Source organism: Dama dama, chromosome 13, assembly GCF_033118175.1.
Source record: "Dama dama isolate Ldn47 chromosome 13, ASM3311817v1, whole genome shotgun sequence".
NCBI classification, from domain to species: Eukaryota; Metazoa; Chordata; class Mammalia; order Artiodactyla; family Cervidae; genus Dama; species Dama dama.
Window position 1 is genome coordinate 25,136,689 of NC_083693.1, and position 24,102 is coordinate 25,160,790.

Here is a 24,102-nt window from a genome sequence, read left to right on the forward strand (position 1 = left end):
GATTTCAGGCTTTCTCGGCTGTGGCCCGGCTTCAGTCTGTGATCAGGAAGCTGGGAGTCCCGCAGGCTGTGCAGTGTGGCCGAAAAATAAATAAGGAAAGAAAACCATGTGATTAAAAAAAACAGTGTCATTATAAGGGTTCCTGAAACTTTGATACAGAGGTAGATCCACTCTTAATGATCAGATGTATTTTATTTCTCTCCATTTTTTCGCTAAGCTTTGTCTAACATGTGCTTGTGGTTTTTACATAATTTTAACTTTAGATTAACTGTTTCATTTTCTAAAACATTATAAATACCTTTTTCTGATTTCACTGTGGTCTTCACTGTTAACATTTGGAATATATGACAGCATAGCATCCTCCGCCAGGTTATTACCGCGATCGTTCTAACCATCCCCATATAGTTGGTCACGTCTGTTTCTCAAGTTGCAAAGACCTGTTTCTGAGATGACCTATAAAATATCCTCAAAGACGGTACCACCTGAGAATAACGAAGAATTCCCTATCGCTCGTTTGATATGTTGTTTGTTTAATATTCAGTAGTAGAGGAACAGAGGAACTCTTTTTATCAGTCAAGGAAAGGATTGAATCATGCCACTCTTCTGAAATTATTATAGCCCCATAACTAAAATAGCTAACCTAGATTGAACAGAGCCTGTTTTGGAGATTGAAGGATGCTATGTAACTCCTAGGTAAGAATTCAGGGCATGGGAGCATGTGTCTGCTGCTTGTGATTGAAGGGAGTTTACCATACTGGTCAGGATTTGTTTTCACTTATATATACGAGGCAGGATGGAAGCTGCCTCTGCCCCTCTAAAACCCCTATAAAAAGAAAGTTTTTGAGGCTCAGTTTTAATCTCCTTTCTAAAATAAGTCGATAATATAGAAAATAGCCATATTGTATTTTCTTGGCATCTTTATCTTTCTAGCAACTGCAGCTGTCAGACACAGCTCAGGCCCAAGGGCTCATCATTGGCACTTGCTTAGGTTGGCTCAGCCCGTGACCTTAGAAGGGCTAGCATGCTAATGACCTCTCTCCCACAGAATTTTCGCTTACAGATGTCAGTGATGTCTTTTCTCATGGTCAGTTTTTTTAAAAACATCTTCTATTTCCTCCTAGAAAACAAACCTCAAGCAGATGGACAGTCTCACACCCTCAGCGGTGACAGCACAGGACCCTTCAGGTCCCCCCCATGACCAGGATGCAGATGGTCACTTTCTTCCCTGCGTGTCCGAGCCCACAGCCAGCCTGCAGCTTGCCTCTCCTGGAGCTGCCGAGAGCTGTCAGCGCTGCCGGGGGAGCACCGTGGGGCAGACTGAGGGCTCCTGCGATTTGCCAGGTGTGGCCACGGAGGAGGACACAGACCCTTCCTGCAGGAAGAGGAGCACGGGCGTGGCGAGAACAGGAGGTGAGGTGGGGCCAGCGCCTGCGACAGACCCTGGAGCGGCGTCTGCTCCCGACAGCTGCGTTCAGAGCCTGCCTGATGGCAGAGGAGAGGGCCCGGAAGGCCTTCCGTCCTGTGGAGTCAGAGACGACGAAACTACGTTTTTGGCAGGGGCCACCGACCTGGCGTCCCCAGGCAGCATCCTGCAGGGGGCCGTGGCCCAGGCCTGCTCTGGAGGCAAGCTGGTGGTCGCTTCGCCAGCAGGTGCCAGCGCCCCCGAGGCTGCAGGAGAAGGGGAACATGGTCTCATGCACCCTGATGCCGCCATCATGGGGAACATGCTTGAAGTGGAAGAGAGTATGAAGAAACGATTTGAGGACTCCAGTATCAGCACGGCTGGAGCCTCTGACGGAAAAGCCGCAGACGAGCCTGTGGATGGAGCCAGCCTTCCAGACAGTGTCTTGGCTGCCAGTCCCCTGGATGCTAACAAACCTGCAGAATCGATACTTGCCATTAGTAATGGCAAAGCTGTCATTGACCAAACTGCAGAAACCGAAACTTCTAAAAGCTGTGAAGAGAGTGCTCACACTCCAGGAGCCCAGAATCTTCAGTTAGTTCCAGCTGCTGCAGGCGACGAGGTTTCAGAAGGGCTCCAACCCAACACTCCCTTGGCCAGCGTGTGTGCGCCAGGGTCGCCCTCTGATTTAACCTTGCCCGGGCCGCACAAAGATGTGACGCCTAACCCGAAATCAGAAGTGGAGTCATCTGGTGGTCACAGCCAAAACAGCGAGTCACCCATCTGCTCCGCAGCTGGGGGTGATAAACTTTGCACAGCCCCTGAGTGTCAGCCAAGCAGAGGGACGTCTAGTGGTGTGTCGCCTGCAGAACACCGTGACGACACAGCCCCCCAGCCTGAGAGCACGACCACAGGACAGCTCGGCACACGGCCCCCGCCCACTGCCCGCTGCCCGAGCGGCCCACAGGCCAGCTCCACCCAGATCACCCCGGACACCCCAGAACGTGTGGAGGCTTCTCTCCAAGTTTCAGATAAAGAAAGCCAAGGAGAAGCTCTGAAAGTGGAGACATCGTCAGCAGATCCAGCTGAGGTGGTTCCACACCCGCAGGCCGCTCCCCCCAAGGCTGAGAAAGAAGGGGCGTCAGGCCCGGCTGTGACACCAGGCGGGACTCTCTCTCTGGCAGGCAGTCCCGGCAGTGAATCAGTAACCAAAGATGACGCACTCTCGCTCGTCCCCTCCCAGAGTGAAAAGGGAAGAGCAGCCCTCCAACCACACACAGATGGTGGAGATGGGCCTGACGGAGACGCGAGACGTCCGGAGGAGCAGCCTCCAGAGGGCGGCGCGGCGGCCCTGGGCCCACCCCCCGCGGCCCTAGACCCGCCGCCCGGCATGGGGAACGCCGGCCCCGGAGGACTCGCTGGGGAGCAGGAGCGCCCCTCCCTCTCAGCAGCCCCCGAAACCCTGGCCGTCGAGGGGACCACCGCCTCCGCCCTGCTTCCTGGGGGTCAGGCCGCTGCGACTGAAGGAGGAAAAACTCAGGTGGTTCCTGAGGGCCCAGGAGGCGAGGGTAAAGCCAGGACCTGTCCCGCCACTGGGGACGGCCCTCTCTGCTCAGGAGCATCGCGGGGAGAGTGCAGACCACCGCCTCCTGCGCCAGAGGCCCCGGGGGTCCCTGAAGAGCCCGGCGCAGCGGCCTGTGCAGAGGACAGAGCGCTGCAGCCCGGCAGCTCCCCGGGCACACCCTTGGCCCGTCTTCATGCAGAAACTAAACCCAACAAGGAAGTGGCCCCAGCAGCCTCCCGGCCGACGGGAGGTGGGGCCACACACAGCCTGGTGCCACCAGGAGCCGGTCTGGCTGCTGATTCCAGCCAGGACGCCCCAGGTGCAGAGCCGAGCAGCTCAGCGCCGGCGCCAGATCTGTTAGCAGGTGGGCCCAAGGCGCCGAACTGCAGTCCAGCTTCTTCAGTTCCAGATGTTGAGGTGGAAAACACCCCATCTCTGGGGAAGAGCGCCGGCTGTGAGGTGAGTGGAGATGCAGTGCTGGACGATGCCCGGGTTCATGGTCTACAAGAAGCCCTCGGGGCTGGGACAAAGGATATATCTCACAACGCCCCAGACACCTTGTCCTGCCAAGAGGAGAATATGATCCTGGGTTTGCCCGGAGCTTCACCAGCCACAGGTGTGACTAACCCCCAGGGCAGCACGCCCCCAGAGCTGGTGGCGCCTCCGGGTGGGGAGAAGAAGCTGGAGGGAGCAGACTGTGGCTCTGTTGGCCCGCAGGAGGCCCAGGGCGACAGTAAGACGCATCACGACCCACTGCAGCCTGTAGGTGGAGAGCGCCCCCCAGAAATGGGGCCCTCGGGTGAGGCAAGGGGTGCCCCCGCTCTGCCCTGTACCGTCTCCACCAAAGCCTTGCATCGGCCCGAGGGTGCCGACTCCATCGAGGAGGCTGCCAGCCGCATCGTGGATTCTGTCATAGAGCGAGTCAAGGCCTCCGGAGCGCTGATGACAGGGGGGGCCCTCGGGCACAGGTCACCGCCCAGGCCTCCCGAGGCGGGCCCAGGGACAGAGCCCACAGCACCTGCTTCCGCCGGGGAGACGAGCGCCCTGCAGCCTGCGGAGACCCCGCCGGTGAGCAGTGGTGGCGGAGAAGCCTCTGGGAGCCTTGAGCAGTGCTTTGCTGGAAGTGAGGAGCCAGAGATGATTCTGCCTGTCCAAGGACCTGCACCAGAGACAGGTAAGCCACACAGAGTACAAAGCAACTACCTGAGGGATAGATTCCCTTCAGAGTCTCTGGGATGTGCTGGTAAAAATACAAGTGTCGCTGCTGTTCAGAGGCCGTGTGTTCACTGGGTCGGTTGCCAGGCTACCAGTCAACACCATCCGGAGAGACACGTCATGTCAGACTGGGACAGATTTTGCTTCCTGTATTCCAGAGCCCGGGCTTGATAGCTCAGAACCTATAAATGCTCTCTCTGTCCCACTGGAGCAGCTGCAACTTTCCTAACCTGGAAAACAGTACTGAGATCCCAGGTGCTCCAAAATGATAAAGGGATGGAGCAGATGTTTTGAGTCACGTGTCTTAGTCCTTTTTCTCGAGAACCGTGACACACAGTGCCGACAAGGTCTGTTTTATTTCTAAACCTGAAACTCCCTTTCTTTGCCCACCGTCCTAGTCTGTGTCCTGAGCACATCTAGAGTCAGGGTGGTTTCAGAACCGCTGGCAGTATCTTTCTCAGCCGATGGCCCAGCATCCCACATGGTGGCATTAGGTCATTGGTGGAGCCTGGGGGGAAGGGAACGCCCTACTTTTCCTGCCTGAGGAGCAGGCCTCCTGTTCCATTGCCGGTGGCTCTTGGGCAGCCAGCCGTCTGGGAACTGGGGACCCCGTGCAGCGCAGGGCCTAGGATACAGGATTTCCGCCCGAGCCTGGTCTGCCGCACCACTGTCACAGGGCAGACGTTGTATCTGCTTATCTCGGTGAAGCAGCTGCAGCAAGCAGATTGCTCACACGGCAGCAGCCCGGTTCCATCTGCGGGTAACCATGTCCAGAGAGAGCAAAGAGAAGCCTCTGGTGCTCGGTGGAAAGAGACCAGCCGAATAGAACTTCTTACTGAGGGCTGAGGCTTAAACTGAAGTCAGACTGGGTCTTGCCTCCTGACATCGTTCAAGGTCAGTTGAGCTCACACTCTGAGACCACCACCTGTTACCAGAGATAGACAGAGGATCTATCTCCATGCTTGTCCCCAGATTCTCATAGGTAAGAAGCCTGTTTTGTTTTTATCATCTGATTGTTTTTGCAGTTCCTTCTAATTTTTGAAAAACTGCTTTACTGTAGTTATGTGTTAAGAGGTTGCGGGGGTGGGGCAGGAAGAGAAATGAACGAACAGAAGAAGGAAAGAAGTTGCTTTGGAAAAAGAGCCGTTTAAACACAGTGGCCATTTTTCCTGATAAAGGGTTTTTAACCGTTTATCATCTGTTTTTCCAGTTGAGGGATTTAAGAAACCCAAGTAGTAGTTTTGGTGGCTTCAGGCTTTTTGTTTTCTTAATATCTTGGATTGTTAGCCATGAACAAATTTCTGTCACTGTCAATCTCAGGATTTAAATAAGAAGGTCTCTAATTTTTAAAATAAGGCACAACAACAGGTCTATTTTGGGGGCCCTGGCAGGGTGACATTTTGGAAGAATGGGAGTGGCTGTAAGCCGATGCCCGGCTGTGTTCTTTTCACTTGGGTGCTGCGTCTTTGGCCACATGGGCTGGAATTATTTCTCTTTCCGGCTCAGTAGTCAGAATTTAACCCAAGTAAGTACAGACTAAGTAAGGTTTGTGTCCAGAGTACCTTATGAGAAAAGGTAGATACCAAAAAGAGTTTCAGACTTTGATTTTTAGTAGTACACAAATATATTAAGGATGCCAAGGAATTATGTTTAAGATTTTTAAGGCTGTAGGAAGGGAAATGAGACAGAAATCAAGTTTTAACGGCATCTGTGGTTTTGGAGTTGGTGGGTGTGTGTGGGAGAGTTACTCCTGATGCCCCGAGGAGTCATGTGGGCTCCATGCTCATGGCCTCCAAGGACAGCGAGAAGTAACCGGTGATGAAGCAATGGGTGCTTTTTTCAGAAAATAGCCAGTACTGGGGAAAGTCCCTGGTCACGTTGCCCCAGAGAAAAAGCACCCAAGTGTGATCTCAGACCAAAGGGTATTTTCTAGGAAGTTTACATTCCACTTATGAATTTAACCCTACTGCTTTGTAAGTGGGCAGACATCAGTGTAACTGCTGGTTTGGAAGGACCGACATAGCGTTGGCCTCTGTTTTTCATTATATAGTGCCGTCGGCAGAGCCAAATAGAAATCAGGAAGAGCGAATCACATACCTTCAATTCGAATGAGGGGATGGGGCCTGATACATAATCAAGAGCATTGCCTGCAGTGCTTTGGAAAGTTAATATTGCATGAGCCAGGCCGGTCCTGTGGGGGCTGCCAGCACCCTGCAAGTCCCAGTAATCTCTATTTACTGCTGTGACTGGTTGCTGCTTGCCAAGATACATATTTTCAGGTGATGGATATTATCATCAGGATAGTAAGGATTTATGAGAAATCATATCTCTAAATAAATGAAATAAAAATCAACACCTGTCCCCCGACCCCCACCAAAAAAAAAAAAAAAAAACTTGTCTACTCACTCAGAAATGTTTTAATCAAGGAATATTTAAGGGGATTGCTTATCAGATTTTTCTTTTTTAATTTTAATCACATATTATGAAAGACAGATTTTCGTTCTTTGGACAACAAAACGTTTGCCCTTTTTTTTTTAATTGCTAGTAAAATCATGTAATTAAAAATAAAGGCAAAGAAAGGAGACTTACAAGTATTCATTTATAGTAATGTAGCTTTCCTAAATCTAAAGTAGAGCTTTACACATGTCACAGTGTGCTTTTTTTAGATTTATTTTTAATTGGAAGATAGTTGCAATATTATGTTGGTTTCTGCCATTTGAATCGACTGTGAGTATACATATGTCCCCTACATCTTGAGCCTCTCTCCCACCTCCCACCCCTAGAATATAGTCTTAATATACTTGATTATTATATAATAAGTATATACTATACTGTAGAATTTATTCTTTGGTGAAAGAAACCTCTGTGCCCTCTGTTGTAGGGAACATTTTTCTCTGCCAGAGTAGTCGTGTCACTAAATTAATAATCATAGAAAACTTTCAAAATGAAATCGAAATAATAGTTCTATTTGGATTATCAACATGAATTTTGACTGTTCAGCCATCAGAGTCCCCTTTAAAAAAAAGTGTCAAAGCCTAAATTTGTCTCAGGCATCATTTTATCTCTTCCTTCCTGTATTAGCTTGACCATATGGTGGTCAGGTAACAAAACCGCTCCTCTTTAGTCTGTTGAGCATCAGTCTAAAGAAAACATGAGAAATTTTTCCTTAAGAAAAGGTCCTGCTGGAGTGTTTTGGTTTGGAAAGAAATAAAAGTTAAATTCTCATTTGTTCAGGATACTTCAGGTGGATGAGTGTGTGTAGTATGTTTTTAAAAGACTCTGCCCAAAGGCTTTATCTCATTCTCAGCGGCTCTTTTCTTCTTGTTGTATGCAAGTATGTCTTGCCTCTGTGATAATAAGATGGAATGACTACTAGCTGTAGCTGTTAATTGGTTCCCTTAAAGCTTGTAAGTTTTTCACTCCATGTGCAAAAAGCACCACACTCATAGAATCATCATGAAAAGTAAATAGTGAAAATGGAAGTTCAGTAGGCATTGAACAAGATCTTTCCTTAGCTACAAACCCACACAGAGGCTGGAGAAAACCATACAACCCTGTGATCAGGGCTCAGCAAAGGGCCAGAAATGACACCAGCTCCCAAACAATACTTGCTGTTTAATGCAAAAAAAAAAAAAAGGGCAAAAGCAAACAAAATGCATGAAACCTGGAGCAAGTTGCGTAAATAGAAAGGCCAGGGAATCAATTTTTCAAATGCACTTTGTAACCACCTTGCTCTCCCTAGAAATGCCCGACACGAAAGCTGAAGATGAAGTGGATTTTCTGAGTAACACGCGGGAGAGTTCAGTTTCTGAAGAGGCGGCTCTGGGAAACAGAACTTCTACGCCGGAGGTGAAACAAGGCCCGAAGACCCAGGCGGTGAGTCTGTCCGAGCACAAAATGTGTTTAGCCTGCTCTGCGTGTCTGCTCTGTGGCGTTATCTGGGGGATTTTTTAAATTCACAGTAGGGTCTTTCCCCTTCTCCCTTGTTCCCTAATATACAAATGTGGACATGGTGCGGTGAGGCTTTTACACAGCATCGTTTTAGAATGGATGTTTTAGATCCCTGCAGCGATCCCTTGGAGATTGTAATGAAAAAGGTTTTTTTCCCTGTGAGCACAAGACTTTCCAACTTGTCATGAGGTTTAACATGTCTCAAGATGGGAATTACCACAAAAAGGGATCTATTGACACTTCTTAAACCTGACTCTTCTTTCTTTATATAGAAACTGATAGCGAAGATGATATTTTAATTTGAAACCCAGTACTGACTGAAATAGGAAGTGTGTCATTTTTAATGATTAAAAAAAAGATTTATTAGATTTTCATAACAACTCTATTGAGACATAATTCACATAACCATACAGTTCACTCATTCAGGTAAAGTGTGCAGTGCAGTAGTTTTTTTTAACATGTTTACAGAGTGGACAACAGTCACCACTGTCTAACTTTATAACATGGGCATCACACCAGAAAGAAACCCATATTCATTAGCAGTTCACCCCACCCACCTCAGTCAATAGTCACCAGTCTCCTCTCCATCTCCAAGGATTTGCCTCTTCCAGAACTTCATACAAATGCAGTTACAGAACATGTGGCCTTCAGTAACTGATTTCTTTCACTTAGTGTATTATTTCAAAGTTCATCCATGCTGTAACATTGATCAGTATTTAGTTTCTTTTCATTACCAAGTAGTACCCCATTGTATGGATGTACCATATTTTTTTCTATATTTGGATTGTTTCTACTTTTTGGCTGAATAGTTGTGAATAGTAACTGCTAACAAACTGTCCGTTTGTATGGACGTATGTTTTTATATGCTTAGTAATTATTGTGTTGGCTCATGTGGTAATTCAATATTTAGTATCCAGTAAGTTTTCAAAAATGACTTATTTTTCAGAGTCTTGATTATTGTTCTTGTTTGAAGCTATTAACTTGTAAAACAAGAGAACTTATAAACTTTTGAACAGTGCTCTAAGCTTTAGATGCCATGCTTGTTTTTTTTAAAAAAAAAAGCAACAAAAAGAAACAAGAAAAAAACCCCACACATCTTTGGCTGGAAAATCAAGTTATTGGAGTAAGTCACATTGCCCGTCAGAAAACCAGCCATCCTTGTCTAGACTTGAGGGTGTGTTTTTTTTGCTCTTCAGAGGGCTAAGTATTTTTCATAGAATTACCCCAGTTTGCTAAACAGAATGGTACCCTTCCAAACTGTTTCAAGTGTGTGGACTGGGATAAACAAGCTTCATTTCATTGGAGTGCAGTGGTAGGGAGGTGCTGGCCGTTCTCACCCGCCCCTTATTACCGATAATGCTCATGACTAATGCCTGGGCGGCTACTTGTGCGGCAGGCATTATTCAGACAAATGTTGCTTTGCCCCTGGGGAAAGAAGAGAGAACACGCCCTGCGTGGGTAACATGTGTCTTTGTTTCCAGAAGCCCCTGAAAAGGGGAAGGAAGAAACTCACATCCTTGAGTTCAGACACCTCTGTTTCTTCACCCTCCACATGAAGTCCTGTGGTTAGCGTCCTGGGTACAGGCTGAGGCTTGGCCACAGACCCTTTGCTTTCTCACGAGGATAGCTCTGTCCTGACTGTATCTTAACCATTACAAAGGAGAAAGCAAAACTCTGTTTTGTTTGGGGTTTCTGTTTGTTTTGTATTGGGCGTATAGCTGGTAAACAATGTTGTGATAGTTTGAGGTGACCATTGAAAAGACTCAGCCGTACATCCGTGTGAATCCGTCTCCCCCAAACTCCCCTCCCATCCAGGCAGCCACATAACCTTGAGCAGAGTTCCCTGTGCTAGGCAGCAGGTCCTTGTTGGGTATCCATTTTAAATACGTCTCCATCCCGAACTGCCTGACTCTCCCTTCCTCCTGTCCTTCCCCCTGATGACTGTTAAGTGCCTTCTCCAAGTCTGTGAGTAGCTTTCTGTTTTGTAAGTAAGTTCATTTGTATCATTTCTTTTTAGACTCCAGATATAAGGGCTGGCATAGGATATTTCTCCTCTGTCTGACTGACTTCAAGTTGCTCCTTTCCTCTTCTCATTTTCCCTCCAGTTTTAGAAGCCGAGAGAGGACACTCCTCTGGTTGGGCATGAGGCGTCATTTTGCAGATAGAAGAAGTAGACCCCCAAATAGTCCCTTGGCTAGCTCAAGGTCAGGGCCTGCTAGAATGCTAGAATGGGAGCTTCTAGTTTGGTTCTACCCTAGAATCTGCCCAGTGGGTTGCCTTCCTCCCCAACTCTTACCCCAGGCTCCCTACTGGGGGCTTATCCTAAGGAGCTTCAGGATTCGAGAACCATGTAATTTGTCTATTGTTGCTGGGGTATGTCTTTGCTTTGTGTCTGCCTCCACTCCATTTAGTTAGAGAAAACATACTTTGATGGGATTTTTAGTTTGTGAGGATCTTCAGGTCTAGTGTTCACAGCATTCTTAATAGTGACATGAAATCTGACCTCTGACCTGCCCTCCCTTGCTGTAGATCGAAAGGAGGAAGCATAGACATTTTTGCATTTTCCCTGTGTCGCATTTTCTCCTTTTTTTCCCCATCTAACTCTGCATGTTCTCTTCCTGGAGAAGTTTGCAAACACTTTTGTAAAGGACAGAGAATAAATACTTCAGAGTTTGTGGGAGGTACAGTATCTGTAACAGCTAGTCACCTTTGCTGTTGCATGCGAAAGCAGCCACAGGCTCCTGTAAACAATCATTTGACTGACTGTTCTGATAAAAACTTCATAGAAATTTGAATTTATTTAAAAAAATTTTTTTTCTTTTCTTTGAAATTTGAATTTCATATTGTGAAATCATTTCATATTGTAAAATCATGTCATATTGTGAAATGATTTCATATCATGAAATACTCTTTTTTGAATTTTTTCTTTCATCATTAAAAATTAATGTAAAAAGCTGCTCTTTGCTGTGTTTTTTTTCTCCCCATGTGCTGTACAAAAACGGGTGGTGGTAATCTGTTGGCCCCTGGCCTTTAGAATATGTGTGCATCAGTGGATGAAAAGAAAGAGAAAGCAAGTAGAATTTTTTCTTTTCTGAATGGTCTCAGCCTGTGGAGAGCTTGTTACTAAACCGCACAGAGGAAGCAGAGAGTTTCATGTCTCTCCTAAGTGTGTCTTTTGACTGGGTATCTCCAGGGCTCGGCTTCCTTAGTCTGTTCGTCTTCTGGCCTTAACCTTCTGGAGCCTGGCCTTGCAGTCTGAGATTGTGATTGTAGTCGAGGGTGGAATGGCATTCATTTAGGATTATTTAATTTGGTTTTTCAGACACATGCCCAGTCTATGTATTGCCCTTGGAAATAAACCAGTCATTGCTTCATTGACTCATTGTTTCTCTGAATCAACCTCTTCCAAATGTAAAACAGGAAAAAATCTGTGTGTCTTAACGCTTTGCTACTGTCTTGAAAACCGGGGACATAGTTTTGCATAAGGAGTAAAGGATGCATAAAGGAATTGGGCAGTATCGAGAAAGTACTTGTGTATCTGCAGAGAAGGCACATGCATGTTAAATGCTTCAGGTTTCTCAGCATGTGATAAGTGGTACTGACAGATACTTCCCTACTGAATCAAAAATAGTTCACAATTCCAGAGGCCCAGCTTTATACACCGAATGGTCCATTCCCATTAGTCATTTTATCATCATTTTATATTCATGGTTTGTTACTAGGTATTGCCAAAGCTTTAATACTAGTTACACTTAAATATTCATCATTATCCCTTCTTCCATACATCACTGGTTTCAAGATTCTAGATTACCTTTTGTTGTCCTTTTTTCCCCCAGTGAGTTAATATTTATCAAGTACTTAGAGCGCGACATGTAATAAGTACAGCTTAACATTCTTAATTAGCTTCATAACTTCATATTCCAGTATCCTTTTTACTCATTAAAGTAACTGGTGACTTACAGTGGTCCCTAAAGCAATCAAACCGCAGTTTCTGCTTCTAGAACATTGTTATGAAAGCTTTAGGAGTAGCAGCAAGCATTAATTTAAGTTGGGAGATAGGGTGCTTGTTTTAGTTCTGAGATCTTTAGAAATTTGAATGAACCTAAAAGATTATCTGAAATAGGAAGGAAAAAAATGGTTTCTGGAAAGTTAAGCAACTAGCCTCATTTCACAGCTAGTTAACTGCCCGCTAGACTCATTTCTGTCTGGGTAATGTTTCTGTGACACTGTGGTTTTCAGAAAACTCACCCTGAGGATATACGTCTGGGCAATTCAGTTCACTTTGATTTTTTGTGTTTTAAACAAACAGGCCTGAATGATGAATATACACATGAAGATTCTGAAACCATTGTGTTATACTCCCGTGCTTTCAATGATAGCCGGAGAAATTCCTTTGACTACTTTAGCACCTACTTTTATTTGCTTTAAAAGAAGTCTTGTGTTCTTATTATAATTTGTTCACCTGTAGGTAAATACCATCAAGATGGTATTTGTCCAAAGAGTTTGCTTTTGCTGAATAAATAACTAAGATTTTCCAGACCTGCTGCTTATTTCCTAAAGAATGCTGTGTAGAGATGACTGAATATTGAGCCCAGAACAGAAAGCCTCTGGGACCATTCACCTTGAGAAAATGCTCCACAGAGGCCAGGAAGGAGTTCTGACTCCTACTCGCCTGCTCTGGTGCTTCAGACCAGCACACTCCGTGTCCTCTGTCGATCTTTTCAGCATGTGGCCAGGTTAATCAGGGAGGTATTGTTCGTTCATTGAGATATCTCTGTAAGAATTCCTTTTCCAAATGATCATTGCAAAAGCTTGTTAGCCATACGGAAGAGTTAATTCAGCAAGCCAGAGTGTCTTGTCAGGATGCCCAGCAGCCAAACACTCGAGAAGAAATACATTCAAGCACAACTATAGAATCCCATATGTTGAGTATTAGGTTACTGGGAAAGTCTAGTCTTCATTTAACACACAATCCCCAATCAGAAGCACTCCCTTTAAAAAAAAAAAAAAAAGCACCACATGGCCAAACGTTAAATCAGCTCAATTTTCCTTCTTAATTATTTTTGCAACAGTGTTATTATTTGTTTCTTCATGGTTTTGTTAAGGGCAGTGTTAGACTGTTTTTGGTTAAAATCTTGTTGAATTCTCCCCATGCTTTGATTATGTTCTGTTTTCTTCCTCTTGTCTCAAGGGGGCGAGCTTGCATTTCCGTACCTAGGCCAGGAGTCTCTAAAAAGGGTTTGTTTTTTTTTTTTTCCCGTGTGTGGCTTTTCACAGCCTTTATGCTGAGCTGCTGTAGAAAATTTTGGCAGCTCTCTCAGACTATTTGGTAACTGACTGGACAGGTCATAGCACTAATAACCCAAGATGGCTCACATAGCCTATCTTGTTATTTGACAGTTTGCAGTTTTTAAAAGGAGTTTTGAAAATGTCTGTGCTATCATATTTACATATAGAGTTTTGTGGTGTGTGTGTCACCCAGGAAGAAGCAAAGTGGCCTCGCCAGTAAGTCTTCTGTACGTATATTTGATATCTAAGAGAACCAGCACCCCTGTCCCTCTGCCCCCATTGCCAGTTATCTTTTTTGGGTCCAAATGCAGAGCTAGCTTTAGTCACAGGGAAACTTACTCCTCAGCTTTTTCATACAGAAATTTTAGAGATGCTCCGGTTGTCTCTTCTGACATATAGTTAACAAGAAATGTCTGCAAATGTTTGAGCAAACTCTGGGAGATAGTGGAGAACAGAAGAGCCTGGCATGCTGCAGCCCATGGGGTTGCCCAGTCGGACACAACTCAGCAACTAAATAACAATAACGTATTCTGGAGAAGATAGTTGCCAGAAAGAAGCACCTTGATGAACCCCAGATCATAAAGCCACAAGCGGAAAAACCTGCAACCTTAGTGTAAAAATATCTGTAGATAATATTTGTAAGTTCATGTGTGTGTGTGCTCCGTCATGTAAGAGTATAATTTAGTGATCTGTAAGAATATAATGTAATATCTATAGAAAATATATGTAAGAATATAATTTAATGATTTAATTTAAAGCAAAATAGCATAATTTTTCCCTTGTCTAAAAAACTGAGGTACAGTTGGTGTACAATACTTTATTTTAGCTGCTTAGCAGTGATACACAATTTTTAAAGGTTGTGTTCCATCTATAATTAATAAAAACATCAGCTATGTCCTGTAACTTATTTTACACATAGTAGTTTGTACCTCTCCATCCCCTTGCCCTGTCTTGCCCCTCTCACCTTCTTTCTTACCTCTGATAACAATCAGATTGTTCTGTGTATCTGTTGAGTCTATTTCTGTTTTGTTACATTCACTAGTTTTTTTTTAGGTTCCACATATAAACGATGTCATACAGTATGTGTTTTTCTTTGTTGGACTTAGCTTCACTTAACATAATTCCCTCCAAGTTCATGTATATTACAACTAGCAGAAACTCATTTCTTGTTACGCTGAGTAGTATACCATTGTATATGGCCATATATTTTTAAGGGACCGTTTGATCTGTGAAGAAAGGCTTGGGTCCCTTGGTAATGTGCATAATTGGGACAGTTATATTCTCAGATTAGATTTTGATTGTGTGTTTTAAGAAGAGGCCTTAAAAGTTACATTTTTGAAACTTACGGTTGGCCACCATAAGAATAGAAGGTGCACACTGTGGGATTCTTTAGCCAGGAAAGGGTTCAGAGGAACTGATTTATCGTATCTTGGTCCTCTTAGGCTGCTCAACTTTGTGATGGGGCCTGTGGCTTTGATTTCAACTCACTTATTCATTTAGTAAGCCTTCAGTGAATGTACCTTTCCCTCTCAAGGTATTGCATCGAGTATCAGTTCAGTTCAGTTGCTCAGTCGTGTCCAACTCTTTGCGACCCCATGAATCGCAGCATGCCAGGCCTCCCTGTCCATCACCAACTCCCGGAGTCTACCCAAACCAAATATGTAGGGAAGTAAAAGAGGTTAGATCTTGTCCCTGCCCCCAGTCCAGTTAAATAAAGCAAGCATGCACGGGCACACTCACGCTCTGTGGCTGTCGTATGTGAGCTGTGCCGTATGGTGCCGTCAAGGCGCTGCAGGAGAAGTTCACAGAACTCAGGTGAGTCCTTCCTGAGGCCTGCTTGTCCGGATGTGGTGACGTCGCCTTAGTGTAACCTTGTTGTGATGCTCGCTGTCTGAATGTTCACTGGAAAGCAGAGACGGGCCCAGGGAGCCTTTGATGTGCTCCCCTGCTTGATGGTTCTTTATTGCTCTCACAGTGTGCTCAGCTCTTGGGAGATCTCAGAATTACCAGAAATGCCCCTGTTTCCATTTAGGAAGCTGAAAAGCAACATTTACCGAAAGAAATATAAAGAATGGGGGGAGAGATTCACGGGTGGCGCTAGTGAGATGTGGGTTTGATGATCCCTGGGTCAGGAAGAGCCCCTGGAGGAGGAAATGGCAACCCACTCCAGTGTTCTTGCCTGGAGAATCCCATGGACAGAGGAGCCTGGTGGGCTACAGTCCACAGGGTCACAGAGAGGCGGACACGCCTGAAGCACCTTAGCACACATGCATGTGTAAAGAATGGAAGTGTTTGGTAGTGTGTGAATCATGTAGGAATTAGAAAGAGTAGTTTCTCTGTTTAAACATTTCCGTTCTTTGCCTCTTTTGTGCAGTGATAATAGCCACTTTTCTTCCATTCTGAGAATCCCACGTGCCCCCATCTTGGCTTGTGGACCCAAAGAATTGTGACGTGGTCTTAAGCCTGCACCACACATGTATTCTTTAATTGATGGTGGAAAAATAAAGTTCAGAACAGAAAATACTCTTAGGAGCACATTTAAAAGGTCTTCAGTTCAAGCCTTAATAAGAAGTCCAACTAAGCCAAATGTTTATAATATTGATCTTCCTTGTCTGTGTAGCAGTTGGCATTCTGTCCTGAGTCATCAGACCTGATACATATTGAAGAGTTTTGAAAACCTAGTCATTCAGGGATTGGAGCTTGGAGTTGAACTAAAGTGTTAGTATAAGAATGAAATAGATTTTTTGTCTTTGTTTCCTAGATTTCTATTGAGATAGTTAGAAGATTTCTGAAACTGTTTGAATTACTTACGGTAGGAATAATTAAAATAAGTATATAGCTTCCCAAAGTGGACATTGTGGAAAATATTTATTTGAATGTCTAAATTTGACTTGGAGCGTTCACTTATGTGAAATAAACAGTAGTTCCTCCTTATCTGTGGAGTGTATGTTCCCAGACCCATTTGGACACCTGAAACCTTGTTTTGTTCACTCAGTCATGTCCGACTCTTTGTGACCCCATGGACTGCGGCACACCAGGCTTCCCTGTCTCCCGGAGTTTGCTCAAACTCATGTCCATTGAGTCAGTGATGCCATCCAACCATCTCATCCACTGCCGCCCCCATTCTCCTCCTGCCCTTAGTCTTTCCCAGCATCAAGGTCTTTTCCAGTGAGTCGGCTCTTTGCATCAGGTGGCCAAACTATTGGATCTTGGAATAGTGCCAAATCCTATACACCCTGTGTTTCTTGAATACGTACACACCTGTGATAAGGTTTACTTTATCAGTTAGGTACAGTAAGAGATTAACATCAACAATAATAAAATGTCATGGTTATAACAATATACAGTAATAAAAGTTACATGAATGTGATCTTTCTCTCAAAATACCTAATTGTACAGATTTAATGTCTTTTACATCTTAACTAAGCACTTACCACTGCACTCTGCCTGTAATTTTTGTAATTTGAGATGAGACAGCAAAGCTAGTGCTTTTTTCTTGTTCCTTCTTCACAGTTTCTCAGAAGATTCATTCTTACCATAGATCTTAGCAACTTCAGCATATGGTTTGTTTGTTGTTGTTGGTTTTTCACCTTTTATTAAGTCTGAAACTTTCACCTTTTCGGGCTTCCCTGGTGGCTCAGCTGGTAAAGAATCCACCTGCAATGCAGGAAACGTGTTTGATCCCTGGGTTGGGAAGATCCCCTGGAGAAGGAAGCAGCTACCCACTCCAGTATCCTGGCTGGGAGAATTCCGTGGATGGTATAGTCCATGGGGTCGGAAAGAGTCTGACACGACTGAGCGACTTGCACTTTTTTTCACCTTTTCACTTAGAGCACTTTATGTCTTTGGTAGATCCAAATTGCCGGCGTCACTACTCTTGTGCTTTGGGACTTGTAAAATAAAATAAGGGTTAGTTGAACACTTCAAAGTGATACTGAGATAGTCATTTTGATAACCAGAAAAGCTACAAAGTGGCTGACAGGCAAGATTTACTCTTGTTGCTTGCAGTCTCCTTGAAGAAAGCTAGTCCAGTAGAAAAATGGGCTGAAGTTAGAGACACCTCCCACCCCTTTGGTTGGTTTGCAGAAATAGCAAGCATGGGATCATAGGATGTGTAGTGGGGGCATTTAAAGGTCTTTTCTGTTTGTATTGCAGATTCTGCCTTTACAGGAACCCCGAATCTTCTGGAACAAGTTGTTCTCCTCATAGAACCTTGGCTAGGGTGGCACTGTGGTCTCTGTCACACCGTCTCTATCCTGCAGTTTGCAAGGAAGCGACTGGAGCCCAGCACGCTCCTGTGCCTGAAGGGCTTGCCTTTGTTTGCCCAGATGGTTGGCCCAGAGCCCAGCCCAGGACCCCACAGCCTGGAGCCCGGCCTCTCCCTTCCTACCCGCCTCTACCTGCGAGGCCACCTCGTCTCTTTAAGTCAGCTCTTCTGTGTCCCACCCTAGGCTGAGGCAGCCTGCCAGCCTCTCCGGGCCTGGGCCGCCTCTGCTGGGGCAGTCCTCAAGTAGGACCAGCTCTCCTGGTCAGTGGCCCTCTTCTGTTCCGTGGAGCCCTCCTGCCATCCCTGTATGCAGAGAGAAGTTGCAGGACGGGCATAGCTGGATCTGTATGCTGCTTCCTGTGCTGGGGTCATCCACTGCCCCGGGGGCTCTGCAGCTCCGCCTTCAGCAGGTTGCGGGCTCACGTGGATTCTTGGAGGCCCGGGCTGGGGCCTGGTGCCGGGAGCACAGTCCCGGGCCGTCCGGACGGATGTACGGGTTGCACCCCTGTGGCCTTCCCCTCGCCAGAGCCTGGCATCTTGATTTTGACGTGTGCTCGACCCACGTTGCCTTCCCTGTGATTTAATGCAGATCATTATCTACCGAGGCAGGGGTTTCTTTGGATCTAAACAGGCACGTGTGAGCTGGTCGGGACTCCACGTGGGCCTCACCGTGTGTGTTTCCTGGGTGTGCCCTGGGAGACGGGGAAGGGCCTTGTGCTCCCGTGTGTGCCGTGTCCACTCAGGAGACGCCCCTGCAGCCCTGGGCAGAGCGCAAAGGTGGGATCTCCTTTGCAGCACCCTTCATCTTGCTGTTCCTGTGAAAATAATAATTTCTGGAAATGGGCTTGTGGGCTTTTTCATTTCTGACATCATCAGTTTCTTTCTTTGCCAACCTTCCTCCTTACTTTGCCACCTCAAGTTATTCTTCTTCTTCTTTTTTAACCCAGCCTTTTCTTTTGTGTTGGGGTGTAGCCGATTTTACAACGTTCTGGTAGTTTGAGGTGAACAGGGAAAGGGACTCAGCCATACATTACATGTATCCATTCTGCCCTGAAACCACCCCCCATCCAGCCGGCCGCGTGGCGCTGAGCAGAGCCCCTGTGCTGTGTGGTAGATCCCTTGTTGGTTACCCAGGTTAAACACCGCCGTGTGTACGTGGCCTTCCAGAGTCCCTAACTGTCCTTTCTTCCCCCTCTGCCCTCAGCAACCGTAAGTTCGTTTTCGAAGTCTGTGAGTCTCCTTCTGTTTTTTAAGTAAATTCTTCTGTGTCAAATTCTCACGTTCATTTCCCCATTGAATCATCTACAAGCCGAGCTCCTTGGAGGTGGCGGGGTCTAGGGGTCTCGGGACAAGGGTCTGGCATCAGAGCTCCCCCCCCATGCCGGGCTAGTGGCGCCGTCGTCGAAAAGTCAGGTCACCACCCCAGCTGCTGGCTTCTCGAGGTTGCACCAGAACCTTGTCGCGTGCGACCCCCACTCTGTGGGCAGCGGGACATTCATTCCAGGAGATGCGGGAGATTTCTTCTCTCATTCCACCCCACCCCTGTGAGACCAGAGCTGGTTGAAGGCCACTGCTTGACTTGTCAGTGGGGGCCGCGTGGGGAGAGCGCATGTGTATCCATGCATGGGCTCCTTGCTTTTAAACATTTATAACAAAAGATTCTAGTGGTAAGTGAGACTATTGGGATGTATTCCCTTCCTACAGGTCTACTTAACAGTTGTGCATTTCCAAAACTAAATCAAGCCTTCTCTTGGCAAACATCTCCTGTTCTGTGTATTGAGCTCTGTAATAGAAGCTGGGGGTGCCGTGATGGTCAGATGAGTAGGAGACATCCCACCCCCCAAGAAGCCGTGTTGGGGGAGGCAAAGGAATGAGCTGCTAGTTGGCCCCTGAGTCATGGGAGCTTAGGGAAGGAGCCATCTCTTGCCAAGGCCTATTTATACCCGTGTCCTGGCAGTTCGCTTTGGTGCCATTATACCATCAGCCGTTCAGTGGAGTTCTGCCGAAATGTTTCACGTGGGGATTTTTCCCCTGTTGACAGCCTTGCTGGCCTTGAAATAAGGAGCCAGTCTTTTCATTCCAGTTCCAGAAAGTGATGCTCGTGTTGTCGCTGTTTTGCCAGGGAACAGTTCCTGTCTCCAGCACCATCGTTCAACAACACGATGGGCTGCGTTCCTTCCTAGGAGTCATTAGACTTCCCTAATGAGATGATCCAGAGGAAGAAAATAGAGCTCTGGCCCTGCTCCCTTATTAGTGCTGTGTCTGCCTCACATCAGGCTCATTGAATTGTTTTTCTCCTTGCCTGAGATTGTTGTTTCCTCCTTGACTCGGGAAGAGGGTTTCAGGCCAGGCTCTCTTGACGTGGGACTTAAATGCATTTGCTCTTGTAGCAGAACCCAGCGTACAGGCTGTGAGCAGAAATCACTGTTTCATGGTTGGCATATAATGTGGACTGTACTCCGAGGTTTGCATTGCTTTTTAAGTCCAAAGAATGTGTCCTACAGGCCTTGAAAAAGAGCTTGTCCCTGGCACACTCCACCCGGATAGCCCCCCAGGCTCCGTGAAGCCAGGGGAGGTTCTTGAGAAGTGCTGGATGAGGTGACTGACACCCACCGCTCAGCGTCACCGTTGCCATGTTGCTCTGCCTGTTGGCTTTGGTTGTGGTGTCATACTGGAAGCTGCTGTTTCAGCTGTCCTTGGCGGGGGTGGGGGCCGGAGGTGGAAACCTCATCAGTGCCTAAGAATTTCTCATCTTAGGCATGTGAAAAATGCTAAGTTTTCTCATCTTTAATTCCCGATGGGGGAATTTTTGCCTTTATTGCCACACGTCTATCTCATGGCATGGCTGTTTAGTAAAAGCAAGATAATGCACGCCCTTTCAACAAGATAATCTTTGAATCAGTCTTACTGTTCTTTGAAACTTAATGTCGCCGTGGGTTACCACCTGTTTATTGGTGGGCAAGCATGAAGGTGCCCTGAAAGTGACTGATGTGAAAAGTTGCCTTGATCCTTCCTCCCTCAAGCTAGTTAGTGCCAATGTGGAGCAGGAAAGAGGGAGGTGGCAAGAAGGAAAGGGAAGATGAAGGAGAGCTTTAATGTGGGGGCTGAGGAAGCAGAAGGATAAAGCAGCCTGAGTCTCTTTACAGCATCTGTAGCTGACCAAGGCATGAAATGGTAACAGCTGTGGAAAGACCCGGGTTGTCTAGTTCTTCTTGCGGTTGTTCATGTACGTTCTTGTAATTCATCACTACAGGGTAGACTGGAGAAGTTTATAAAATGAGATATTCAAAAAAGAAGGGCTGGCTGATCCTTCTTGTGAAAAGGATTTTATCACCTAACCAATTAGTTTAATGGAGGATGATAATTGCACAAATTTAGCTAAGGAAAAAGTGGGTATTGTCAATATTTTTTAAAGCAAGGTTTTTAACTTGTAGATAGAAACTGGTACACAGAGGAAATTTCAACAGCTATTGCTCAGTGAGGCACTGCTGAGCCTCCTTTAAAGTAACAGATAGGACTTTATAAATATTGGCATCCATTTTCACCAAACAAGTATTTCTTTGGGAACTTCTTTTTAATAAAGAAAGGCTAAATAATACATGTGACCAATGCTTGTCATTTTTACAAGATGGCCTTTTACCCTGTGTTTCCAAATGTGTGTATGTGCTGATGACCACAGGGCGTAGCAGAGCTGAGACAGCCTGACTCTGGCAGGGAGAGAAAAATCCATGACGCCTCCTACTGGGTCTTTAGCATCCACTCCTTAGAATTGTGGCCTGCAGCTCCTCATGCTACCTGCCCAGGAGTGAAGATCACTGTACAGTTAGGTGGGAGCTTCTCCACTCTGGAAGCTTGGACACGGGAGTCTTTTAGAAATGGCAGTTTTCAGATCTTTGGAGGTAAAGCCTCAAGTGCTGGAGCTTCCATTTAAGTCTTTGCTGTATTTCTGAAATACCCATGTATTTGACAGGCTTCTTAAATTGTGAAAAAAAATGTACCCTCTTCTTGATGGCTTGCCAGCGTCACTATGACTATCATTACTGTTGTGTCATAAAGGTGAGCATCATTGGGCACTGGTCTCACTAGCAGTTCAGAAACTTGGGTGACTTGGGTGAAGGAGTTACTCATATCACATTACAGCTTGGTCAGGGGCCTCAATCTCTCAAAAATGAAACTAGCCATATGGTGTATGAGAAAGTGCCTTTCAGGTGAATTTGTTTGCATGTAGCTCATGGAAATAGTCTCTTCCTAAAGAGTTTTATTTGCTCTTCAGAAAGCCATCTCTGCTTTTCATTCCTGCTGTAGTTTCTCAGTTCATCAGCTTCATTCAACATGTTAGGAAATTGTTGGTCCCTCACTTCACATATATAAAACTATAGGCATTGGCTTTCATATAGTCTCTATTTTGCTTTTTTTTTTTTTTTTAATATTTTATTGAAATACAGTTGTCTTACAGTGCTGTGTTGATTTCTGCTATACAACAGAGTGATTCAGTTACACATATATACATTCTTTTCCATTATGGTTTATCACAATATTGAATATAGTTCCCTGTACTATAAAGTAAGACCTTGTTGTTTATCCATTCTGTGTCCCAAACTCCAGATCAGTCCCTCTGCCTCCTACCCGCCCTCCCCTGCAATCACAAGTCTTTCTCTTTGTCTGTGAGTCTTTATGTTTCACAGATTAGTACATCTGTGTCCTATTTTAGATTCCACATGTAAGTGATATCCGGATGTTTGTCTTCCTCTTAGTTACTTCACTTAGTACGATCATCTCTAGGCCCATCCATGTTGCTGCAAGTGGCATTATTTCTTTCCTTTTTATGGCTGACTAATATTTCTCTGTGTATGTGTATGTATACAGACTGTACATGAAGTGATGGGACCAGATGTCATGATCTTAGTTCTCTGAATGTTGAGCTTTAAGCCAACTTTTTCACTCTTCTCTTTCACTTTCATCAAGAGGCTCTTTAGTTCTTCTTCACTTTCTGCCATAAGGGTGGTGTCATCTGCATATCTGAGGTTATTGACATGTTAGGATGACTATAAAAGTAGTTTTGACCCCACAGATGCCCTGAAGAGGTCTCCAGGCCCTTGAAGGTCTTGCAGACCACTCATCGAGACCCACTGCTCTGGGTCATGTTAGAGATGCTTGCTGAATTTGGTGGTGTGGCAGGGACTTCACGGTCTGGCTCCTCGGATTACTTGGACAGTCCCGTCAGCTCTGCCCTTCCACAGGCCAGCTGCCAGCCACGCCTCTCTACCAGGTATTCTGAGTGAAATGCACCCTGGGAACCTCCCTGGGTACTTACTCTTTGATTCTTTGAGACCCTTCTCGGAAGGGCTGTGTCACCCTGCAGCACAGGCCTCTGTGTCTCCTCTTCCATGTTGGCGGAGCTGCTGGGAACCAAGGAGCCTGCAGTGCCGCTCCTCTTGCCAGGGATGCTCCCTTGGCCGTGTTAGGGACCTGCCGCAGCTCCCAGACACGATAGGCGTTTATCGTGTGGGGTGCCTGGTGGGCGTCTTGAAAGAAGAAGGAACACAGGAAGTAGCTTGACAAGGCGTATTTTCTAGTTAATTGACAATTTTTTTTGTAAGTATGACTTCATTGGACTGAAGATCATACTTCACTTGTCAAAGTCTCTCCTTAGGGCACTGTTAAAACCTTAAGTAGTTCCCTTTCTTTTGAAATTTGATGTCCTGTTTCTTTTTTTTTTTTCCTTAATTTTTTCTTTGATTTCCTATTTCTATAGCAAATATATTTGAGGCTTTTACATTTTGTTAGTACAGCTTAAAAAGGCTGATTTAATCAGCATGCCAGGAGTTGCATCTAAAAATTACATGGAGAATAGGAAGTTTCTTATCGATAACCCATTAACACAAGTATTTGGGATTGAGCATCTATGTAGAATTGAGAGTGACCCTTGCAGTAACAGACCAAAGCTTCTTAGGGTTTATCAGTGTAAGAATGGAATGGAGCTATTAGAATTCAGACCCAAGGAAAGTCTCCTTGTATGAAAGAAAGATAGTAACAGCAAGCCACATTAAACAAATTGTACTCTTCAGAATACTCATGCTTACTGTTGCTTCCCAGGTGGCTCGATGGTACAAGAATCCACTTGCCAATTCAGGAGGCACAGATTCAATCCCCATGTAGGGAAGATCCCCTGGAGAAGGAAATGGCAACCCACTCCAGTATTTTTGCTTGGAAAATCCTATGGACCAAGCAGCCTGGCAGGCTACACCGTCCATGGGGTTGCAAAAGAGTTGGACAGGACTGAGTGAATGAGCATGGACGCAGTGCTTATTGTTGTAACATCCTCACAGGGGAGGCAAAAGAGCAGTGTTAATAACACTCTTATACGTGCAGACTGGGCAAGGCCTTCGTGTCCTTCCTGCCGAGTGCTGGGAG

General features: G+C 45.8%; 1 protein-coding gene across 10 annotated transcripts in view; it reads left to right on the forward strand.

Annotated features, from left to right (window-relative positions):
• AKAP13 (A-kinase anchoring protein 13) overlaps positions 1 to 24,102 on the forward strand; it is a 316,668-nt gene that overhangs the window by 168,828 nt on the left and 123,738 nt on the right. For all 10 annotated transcript variants that reach the window (XM_061158636.1, XM_061158639.1, XM_061158640.1 and 7 more), the window contains 2 exons: positions 1,122 to 4,140; positions 7,924 to 8,057. In XM_061158636.1, coding sequence (XP_061014619.1) covers positions 1,122 to 4,140; positions 7,924 to 8,057 — 3,153 coding nt within the window. The remainder of the gene's footprint in view (positions 1 to 1,121; positions 4,141 to 7,923; positions 8,058 to 24,102) is intronic.